Genomic DNA, 10,291 nt, shown 5'->3' on the forward strand with positions numbered 1-10,291 from the left:
ATCACGGTCAGTGTGAGAGACTCACGTGAGTATGCATCTGAGCCATTTTCAAGATGAGTATCTGGGTCAGAGACATGGCTTGTGTTGGGGTCAGGTTGAGTCTGGATAAAGGTGTCAGAATTGGATGAGAATAAGGGTCAGGACAGTATCAGGGTAAAGATCAGATCAAGGTCAGGTTCATGATAAAGTTCAGATCACTGATAGGGGAAGAGTGACCGTGAAGGTCAGACTTACCTTATGGATACAGTGAGTCTAGGATCTGTGGTTAAGACCAGGGTCTGGGATCAACATGAGCCACATGGACTTGGAGGGTGAGGTTCACTATCAGGTTTGAAGTCGTGCTCATGGACATAATGAGGGTGAGAGTCAAGGTCATGGTGGGGGGAAGGGAATAAGGGTCAATTTCATGGTAAAAGGTCAAAGTAAGCTTCAGGTTGAGGCTCAGGACCCACATCAGGATAAAAGATAGGGTTGAACTCAGTATCAGGGTTGGTGTGAGGGTAAGGCATCTGTCAGGGTCAGGGTTAAAGTCAGCTAGGACAGAGTAAGTGTCAGAGTCGCAGATGAAATTAAAGGTGGGGTTCAAATTCAGGGTCAGCCCTAGGTCAGGGTTGGTGTCAAGATAAGATAGGGTTATGGCTGTAATTGTTTACTTACTATTTACAATCTTATTTCTAGTATTGTTTCAGACACTGCTGTCACAACAAAAGAAGCATTATCCTTTTTGCTAATTGTCATTAATTTTCCTTCGGGAATAATGAATTTGGGACATTCACTGCTTCAGTAGCTTTACTTTTGTTATTTTGAACTATCAGATCCTGATGGTTCATGTTACCATCTCCAAAACAAAACCACCAAAGCATTCCAAATTTTACTTCTAAGTAGACTTATGACTAGACAGATAGGTGATAGGCATAAAGAATGTACAGTGCCATTAAAAGTGTTTTCTGCCCAAAAGACAGGGGTGCCATTTTAAGTATCACACAGTTTATGTAATGGTTGGAGTTTAGATGTTGAACTTCCCATCCACTGTAGGAATCTTTTCTACCATGTGGCAGACCTGTTAAGTGATCATTTTCCCCAGTCTGAGCACTTGAGGAATGGTTATACTCAGCTAAGGCTGGATAGTTCTACATTTATGGAAATGTCATCTTTATGTTAAGCTGAAGTGATTTCAACCACCACACCACACCACACTACTACACCACACTATGCCACACTATGCCACACCACACTGCACCACACTACACTACATCACACCAAACCACAGTACACCACACTACACCACACGACACCACACTACACCACACTACACCACACCACACTACACCACACCACACCACACTACACCACACTACACTACATCACACCAAACCACAGTACACTACACTACACCACACCACACTACACCACACCACACTACACCACACTACACTACACCACACGACACCACACTACACCACACTACACCACACCACACTACATCACACCACAGTACACTACACTACACCACACCACACTACACCACACCACACCACACTACACCACACTACACTACATCACACCAAACCACAGTACACTACACTACACCACACCACACTACACCACACCACACTACACCACACCACACTACACCACACTACACCACACTACACCACACTACACCACACCACACTACACCACACTACACTACACCACACTACACCACACTACGCCACACCACACTGCATCACACCACACTACATCACACCAAACCACAGTACACTACACTACACCACACTACACAACACTAAACCACACCACAACACACCACACTCTCTCTTCCACCCATACACAGGTGTTGTCCCAAAGGCGCTGGCTGGGTTCCCATTAAGAGACAGATCATTGACAGGTACAGTGGGAAGGCCTCCGCGTCTGCCTGAGCCACGGGTTACACCTCCAAGATGCTCACAGCTCGTTTTCCTGAGAGATTGCTGAGTCTGGGGTGTATTTACACCCTGAGTTTGCAAGGATGGTTGGGGGCACTGCACTGGTCCCGTTTTACCCTGAACCACCTTGAGGCCAAAAAAAATTAAAAGACAGTAGCGACAGTAACTAAAGAACAACTCCTCTTAGCCCCAGACTTTTCCCACAGAAAAAGGAACACAGAAAAACACCTGGAAAGCGGCAGTGAGCCCCAAGCATTGCATCTGGTTGACATGCTCCACCTCTTCGCCACACCTCTCCGCTCCCCTGTCTCGGCCACGCCCCCTCCGTCCTCAGTCACGCCCCTCCACCCTTTGTACCCCTCCGCCCTCTGTCCGGTCTCTGCGCCCCTCCCCTCTGCTCCCAGCTGGGAAAGTGCCGTCAGGTTTTCTCAAGAGGCTGCCCAGTGGTCTTAAAACCCGCTAGTGAGTCTAGCCCCGCCCTGGTTCCACCCCAGAACCCTAAAACAAGAGTCTGGACGCCTGAAAGAGCAATGGTCTCTCCCACACCCACCCCGAGAAATGCCAGGAGAAGCCTGGGGCCGTGGGGAAAGCTGACTGCCTCTCTGTTCCCAGTCCTGGGATCTGTGGCTGAAGGATAGGGAAGCCTAAGGTTAGGAGTTCCCTGTCTGAAATATAAGGGATGTGCAGAGTGGTTCCCAAGACTCTTTTTAACTATAAATTACTATGATACTCCCGGGGGTATCGGGGTGATATTATGCGGTAGAGTTCGAGTCAGAAGATCCTAGAACATTATTCGAGCTGGGGCTAAAGGAGATTGAAAAATGGAGGCTGTAGACCTGGAGCCAGACAAACAAGGAGACCTGCAAAAACTTTCTGTTAGATAAACACATCACAAGACTACGATTTCCAGATGGCTTCTATCTCTCTTTCTTTTTTCTGCCACTTACCACCAGCCCTTGCCCCAGCACTTTCTTAGTCCCTACCTGAAAACCCATCCACCTATTTTAGTTCTGCCCAGTGGTTACTTAAAGCTGCTAACCTCTACTGTATGAAATTAAGTCTCCAAGATCATAGCTTCATTCACAGGACCAACCGCCTGCACAAGCCAGAGACAATGAAAAAGCACCAGGAAGTCTAACAAAACCAGGCTTGATCTTTATTGGGGTGTCAGGTAAAGAAACACCATGAAGGAGCACATCCTGAGGTTTTAAGAACACAGAGTCTGGGTTTAAAGGCTTCTTGGAGATGCAGGGCTGGCCCTCTGGGCTAGGAGGAAGTCGCATGATTTGGGTGCTCATGGGACTTCAGGAAGGCCCTGTATTTGGCCAGGAAAGGGCTGGCCAGAGTGTTCAGCTCTTGCCGAAGTTCCTGCAGAGCCTTGTCTTGCTCTTGCTGCTCCCCTGTAACCTGCTGGCTGTAATAGTTGATGTAGATATTCATCCAGTCATCCACCACCTTTGCCATGTCTTCTTCAGTGATAAGAGGATCCTGAAAGACCTGGAGGTCATGGGGAGGGAGTTGGCAAGGGAGAACCTGGTCAGCAATGCAATTCAGGAATGCCAGAATAGTCTCAAAAACTCTCACCTCCTCTTTTCTCTGACTTGTACTCCATCTCTACTTGTTTCTATCAACCCACCATTACCCTCCAGCTTCATAGTGAGAGAATAATTCTTCTTGACCCTCAACCCCAACACACACTCTCTCCAGGCCTGTCCTTTGAAGCAGTGAGTCTGGGCTTACCTGCTGATTCAGCAGAACGTTAAATTCCTTCTTTCCTATAGAAATGATGTCCTTATTATCCTGAAGAAGGGCCATCTGTCAAATAGCGAAAAAAGTCGATTTTAATTATCCTTTTCCCTTACCCCTGGGTATCTCCCTCCAGTTATTTCACTCCTCTTAAAAGTATCCCATGCCCTTCGCAGACACCACCTTTCCAAAACCCTTAAAATCCTGCTCTGTTCTGAGGTGAAATTTCTCCCAAGTTAGGCTCACCTTCAAGTCCAACAATGCTGGGTCTGTCTCACACTCACAATTCAGGGCATGTACGTCCTCTGTGCTCAGCTAGATGTAGACAAGGAATCAAGTGTCAGTTTAAGAAGGAAACGCCCTACATCTAGTTCCTGAAGGAGAGTGATAGGTCAACCTGGGGTGGAGGAGGAGGGTGGTAAGGCTTCCCTGAGTTAGAGAGATAGAGAAGCCATGAAAAACAGATAAATGGGAGACTCACAAAAGGCAAGAACCAAGCCAGGAACATATGCTTGCCAATAACCCAATATCAAGGCTCCAAATGCTAAGGAAACTAACATTCACTGAGTGAATGACAGGCATTTTTGCATCATCCAAAATGTAATGGTAATCATTCTTCCAACCCATAGATGCTACGTTAATAGCAGCTTCGATGCCAGGCTGTAATCCCAGCCCTCAGGAGGCAGAGGGAGAAAGATGGGAAGTTTGAGCTAAGGCTTCACAGTGAGACTCTGTCTAGAGAGAGGTGGGAGAGGGAGAGAGATCTTGTTCTCAACCATATCACCAAAAATAATCTGGCAGATAAAAGATCATCATTGGTGTCTGGGATCAGAATACAAGTATGGAGATTAAAATGCAAAGGTGGTTGATTGAACATTTTTGGATAATAGAAATACATATGTGTGTGTGTGTGTGTGTGTGTATAAATATATAGTGATTATGGCCAGCATTTTCATGTTGTTAGGAGGAGCATCAATTGGCAAAATTTTTTAAAGGATAATTTTACAATTCTTCAAATTAAAATACACATGTCCTTTGGCCAATGATTCTGTTTTAGACTCCATTTTAATGAAATATTCATATCTAATACATAGAAATGCCTATATAAGTAATTTATTATCCCTGTTTGTAATAATGAAAAGGCAGAAACAAATCTAAAAACTTCCATCAGTGTGGAGAATCTTTAAAGAAACTATGGCATAACATGAAGATATTAAAATAAATGAAGTCAGTACATACGTGATGATATTAAATGTCACAAAGTTAAATGAACTATAGATAGAATAGGCCACCCAGGCACTCTGTGTGTGTGTGTGTGTGTGTGTGTGTGTGTCTAATGATAGACTGTTTACTTCTGAGGATTGACTGGTATTGGCTAGGAAAGGGAAAGAGGAATTATGGTCAAAGGAGAATTTGATCTTATCTATTTACATTGTTTGAATTATTTTGTAGCAAGAATGTATCCCAAAAAAAGAATATATCCATTTTTTAATTTTTTTTAAAAAAAGAATACACAGCAGGGCACAGTGACTCACTTCTGTAATCCCAGCTACTCAGGAGGCAAAGATCAGAAGGATAAGTGTTTGAGGTCAGCCCAGACAAAAAGGTAGTGAGATCTTGTCTCAACAAATAAGCTGGGCATAGGTGATTCATACCTGTAATCCCAGCTATGAGGGAGGACTAAGTGGGAGGATAGTGGTCTGAGGCTGGCCTGGGCAAAAACATGAGACCCTATCTGAAAAAATAACTAAAGTAAAAAAGGCTGGGGGCATGGCTCAAGTGTAGAGCACTTACTTAACAAGTACAAGGCTCAAAGTTCAAGCCCCAGTACTGTCAAAAAAAAGATAAAAAGTACAAAGCTGGGCATCCTAGCTACTCAGGAGGCAGAAATCGGGTGGGGGGGCGCTGTTCAAAGCTAGCCTGGGCAAATAGTTCGCCAGGCCCCATCTTGGAAAAAATCTTTACACAAAAAGGGCTGGTGGAGTGACTCAAGGTGAAGGCTCTGAGTTCAAACCCCAGTAACAACAAAAAAAAAAGCACAAAATGAGAAAGTAAAAAGATGGTATAACTCTAAAATCATTATTCTCAAATTTGAATCCTGCCTCAGTGCCTACAGACTAATAGCTGTTCACTAAATATCTGTTGGATGAATGAATGAATGAATGACTTTGCCACTTTTTTTAGCTCTGTGGTCTTGGTAAATTCATTTTACATATAGAAGTCTCACATTCCTTGTCTGTGAAAAGGGAATAAAATTCTATACCAACCTTATGGAGAAAACCAACTCATTCATTCCACAAATGGGTAGTTGGCACTACCAGGCACTGGTACAGTGATGGTCCCTGTCCTCCTGGGGCTTATATTCTAGTGAGGGGAGTGAGAGACAGAGTGGGGGATGTCTGAGACATAAGGCAGGACCTGATCCACAGACCTTGATGGGCTATGACAAGGAGTTTAGGTTTTACCTTCAGGTGTGAAGAAAAGCTACTGAAATGGCTTTATTACTGCAATCTTCTCCCACAAAAGTAGTGGGCATTGTGAGTTGTGGAGACGGAGGACTACACAGACATCAGCGGAACTGGGGAGACCAATGAGCAGAAAGTCCAGGGCATGAGAGCTCTGACTATTCATCCCAGTGTGTAAGGATTTAGGGGCAGGCTACCAAGGGGTTAAGGAAGGGGATTATCACTCATTTTTTTCACATCATTGATTTTCACACTTGGATCCAAAGAAGTATATGATGAGTCCTTGCTCTCAAGGACTTATAGTCACTTGGACAGGTAGAACATAGCTACTTAACACAGGCAAATAGTAATGGGCTCCAAGACAGCACAATATTGGCTAAATAAATGCTACACTGAATAAGGGTTGGCATGGTTTCTGAGCAGGGATAGGACAATGTGACAATGGTGATCAGTAAAGCTGTTGGTGTGACCACATATTCCAGCCCACCCTGAATGGCTCCACTTTAGACCTTGTATCCTGACATAATTTTTAATATCCCTCTTTTAACAGCCCTCTTAAAAGTCCTGGTTTGAAGCCAAGAGTGGCAGTGTACATCTTTAACCCCCTCACTTGGGGAGCTTAGACAGCATGCTCATAAGTTTGAGGCAAACCTACATAGTGAGACCCTGCCTTTAAAAAAAAGAAAAATACTCGTTTAGAATTTTACAGTGACACTAGTTATAAAGGCTTCCTGACCTGCCTCACAAAGAACCTCAAATTTGAATACTTGTCACCATCTCCAAATACTGGCCAACGCTTAAATTGTGTGTACTGCATGCCAGATATGGTTTTTGGCTTCACACATGTGACTCTTTTAATCCTCAACCCAGCTCAACCTGGTAAACACTAGTACTATGTCCATTTTTCAGAGGAACAAGCTGAAGGCCAAAGAAATAGGCAACTTGCCCACAATTTCACAGTTATAACCATGGACAGACAGAACCTTTCATTCAAAGCAAGGACCGCTGATGGAATTCATTCATAGAAGCTGGCTTCAGAGCTGAAACACTCACAGAAGCTAACATTTAAAAATATAACACAATGTTTGTGGTGCTTCAATTTTTCACTCTGCCAGGAAACTCAAAATTAAAAAAAAAAAAAAGTACTCAGGTTTATCTCAGCCTCAGCAAGACTCTGTGAGGGTGTCAGATAAGGCACGATGGTGTAGGAGGGTATTTCAGGCAGGAGTCCATGAGGAAGGTGATAGTTTGGGAGAATCAGAAGTCTCAGCAGCAGGTTGTCAGCTGAAGTCAAAGGGTACAGAGAAGCCCAACAATGCCAGGCTGGAAAAGCAGGATATTTTATTTTCAGATTTTAAAAAAAGAGAGAGAGAAAGAAAATGCTTTTGGCTTTAAGGGTCAGTACACTATACTAGATGGGAAAGAGAAAGGAGGGGAAAAGAAAAAGGTGAGTCAGGAGGGAGAGAAACACTCTGTCTTTAGACTCTCCTCCCGATTTCATGGATCTTCACCCCAAATAAACACACAAGAACTTTCTGCCTATTTTCTCGTTTTCTGACACTACTTTTTAAATCCCTTGCACCAGGCATGGTGGTACATGTCTATAACCCCAGCACTCAGGAGGCTGAGAATGAAGGAACTTAATTTCAAAGACAACCTAGGCTACAAAGCAAGATCCTGTCTCAAATAAATAAATATTCCTTGATTTTCTCATCCCCTGGATTCCTTAGAAGCTTTTTAGAAATAATATTCTACCAGTCTTGGTGATGGTTGAAGGGCAGAGCATTTCTAGTCAAAATTACATGTCACAGAACCAAGTTCATCTACTTGTCACTTTAAAAAGCCAGTGAGCCGGGCACCAGTGGCTCATGCCTGTAATCCTAACTACTCAGGAAAAAGAGATTAGGAGGATTGCAGTTCGAGGCCAGCCCAAAAATAGTTCTTGAGACCCTATCTTGAAAACCTAACCTCGTGGCTCAACGTGTAGGCCCTGAGTTCAAACCCCAGTACCGTAAAAATAAATAAATAAAAATAAAAAGCCAGTGATTCAAGGACAAGTATTGGAGCAAAGAAAACAATTCATTTGGAAAGCCAGAAAAACTAAAGAAGATGGTTTGCCAACAGGGAAATTAGGTATGCGAAAGAGCTTTTTAGAGACGGAAAGGGGCTGGTGGAGTAGCTCAAGCTGTTAGAGCACTTGCCTAGCAAGTGTGAAGCCCTGAGTTCAAACTCCAGTGTCACCAAAAACAAAAAAATACTCTAGAGAGGGAAAGAATGAGCAGGGGGTCAATAGCCAGGAAATAACTGATGACTGGAGACTTACTGGTGTCACTCCAGTGGCCTGAAACAGCACTTTGTCTCAGTCTTATCTCGGTGTCTTCAGCCTTGAAAAGGAGAGAGATTAGGCAAGTTTCAGTCAAATCAACTTTTTATGTAGTTCCAGACAACACAGTTCTTAAATGATCAATAAAATGCAAAGTTGAGCAGAAATAGTCTGACCCAAAGATTAAGGTAGCAAGAGACAGATACACTATAAAGACAGAGATGCTGTATAGTTTAACTATGAAGAGTCTCCCACAGGCACATGTGTTTAAGGCCTGGTCCTCAGCTGGTGGTAATGTTAAGATTATGAGAGTGCTAACCTCATTTAATGGTTAGCTCATATCTGAATGGGCTATTAGGAGATGGGAGCTTGTCTGGGGAAGTAGGTTACAGGGTGTATCTTGTCCCTGGTATGCCTCTCCTTTTCTCTTCTCCCCTCCTCTCTTCTCTCTTCTATCTTTCTCCCCTGGCTGCCATGAGGTGAACAGCCTTCCTCTACCATATCCTTTCCACCATGGTGTTTCTGCCTTGTCATGGGCCTGAAAGCAATGGAACCAGCAGACCATGAACCAAAACCTCTGAAACTATGAGCCAAAATAAATCCTTCCTCCTCTAAGTTGTTTTTCCTCAGGTATTTTGTCACAGTGACAGAAGGCTGACTAACACAGATACCAAGATTTTTTTGTCCTGTATTAGTTACCCATCAGACATCCATGGGCCTAAGAGTCTGTGCTTTCAGCAAAAGTGGCCTTCAAGGCCCTGAAAAATAACCTAGGCAGCCATTGTCATCATAGCACACACATCACAAGCGTTACGGCAAAGTTAGTGGAAGACTGACTAATTTCTGAGCTGCTTGACCTCCAAAATTAGTGATTTTTAAAAGCCAACTAAAAGCAAGTGAACCTACAAGGCTTATTTAAGTTTTCCCTTGGTTGCATAGGGGGAAAAGACTGGGCAGTTTAACAGAGCCTGAAGATCATCTTGTCCAGTTTCTCCTCATCGTGTGTTTATTTGTTCGTAAATACCTTTGAGCGCCTGCTATCAGTCAGGCAGTACTGAACATAGAATAAAGAGCAAACATAAACCCCGAGGTGCCAATGCCTCGCACCTGTAATCCTAGCTGCTCCAGAGGCAGGGATCATCAGCATGATGTGGCTGGAAGCCATCTTTGTGCCAATAGTTTGTGAGACCCTATCAAAAAAAAATCATCACAAAATAAGTGGTAAGACAGCCTGCCTAGCAAGCATGAGGCCCTGAGTTCAAACCCCACACTGCCAAAAAAAAAAAAAAAAAAGAGTAAAAATAAATGGTTGTAATCCCAGCACTCAGGAATCTGAGGCAGGCAGGAGGATGGAGAGTTCAAGGCCAGCCTGGGCTACATAACAATTTCCAGGCCAGCATGAGCCTACATAAGAAGACCATGTCTAAAAAATTAAAAACATTACCTCTGACCTCATAACAAAGAAGGTACCCAGGCCCAGAGACTTGCCCAGTCGCACAGGTGAAAACTGTGTGATGTAATGGGGTCTCAAACACAAAAGTTTCGCTAGAGGTGCTGTCTTTCCTTCTCTCCATTACTGGGAGTGGCAGGTGGCTAGAAGTCAGATGTCTTGGTCAGGCCATGGGCCCTCCATTGCTTCTGGAGCCCAGCTACAAAATGCTTCAAAAATAAAAGGCAGGATCAGTCTCGCGGGTCCGAGGCGGGGTCAGAAGATCAGAGGATACGGTGGTCTACTTTCGGAGCTGGACAAAGGATGCTGTGGAGGCCAGCAGCCCTTAGTGGAGTTAGAGTGCCCCGTCGCGGTCGCAGAGGAACATTGACCCTTCGCG

At 44.1% G+C, this 10,291-nt stretch overlaps 1 protein-coding gene across 1 annotated transcript; it reads right to left on the reverse strand.

Annotated features, from left to right (window-relative positions):
- Positions 1-3,061: 3,061 nt before the first annotated feature.
- Ahsp (alpha hemoglobin stabilizing protein) lies at positions 3,062-10,232 on the reverse strand. Its single transcript, XM_074060052.1, has 6 exons — positions 9,907-10,232; positions 9,570-9,652; positions 8,463-8,523; positions 3,921-3,989; positions 3,669-3,743; positions 3,062-3,425 (listed from the first exon to the last, which is right to left on the reverse strand). The coding sequence occupies exons 5-6, from the start codon at positions 3,741-3,743 to the stop codon at positions 3,195-3,197; spliced, it is 306 nt and encodes a 101-aa protein (XP_073916153.1). The 5' UTR covers positions 3,921-3,989; positions 8,463-8,523; positions 9,570-9,652; positions 9,907-10,232; the 3' UTR covers positions 3,062-3,194.
- Positions 10,233-10,291: the final 59 nt, after the last annotated feature.

This window comes from Castor canadensis, chromosome 17 (genome assembly GCF_047511655.1).
Source record: "Castor canadensis chromosome 17, mCasCan1.hap1v2, whole genome shotgun sequence".
NCBI classification, from domain to species: Eukaryota; Metazoa; Chordata; class Mammalia; order Rodentia; family Castoridae; genus Castor; species Castor canadensis.

Coding starts and splice junctions, on each gene's coding strand:
- Ahsp (XM_074060052.1), bottom strand. CDS start 3,743: ATGGCCCTTCTTCAGGATAATAAGGACATCATTTCTATAGGAAAGAAG. Junction 3,426..3,668: donor ACGTTCTGCTGAATCAGCAG/GTAAGCCCAGAC, acceptor CATGACCTCCAG/GTCTTTCAGGATCCTCTTAT.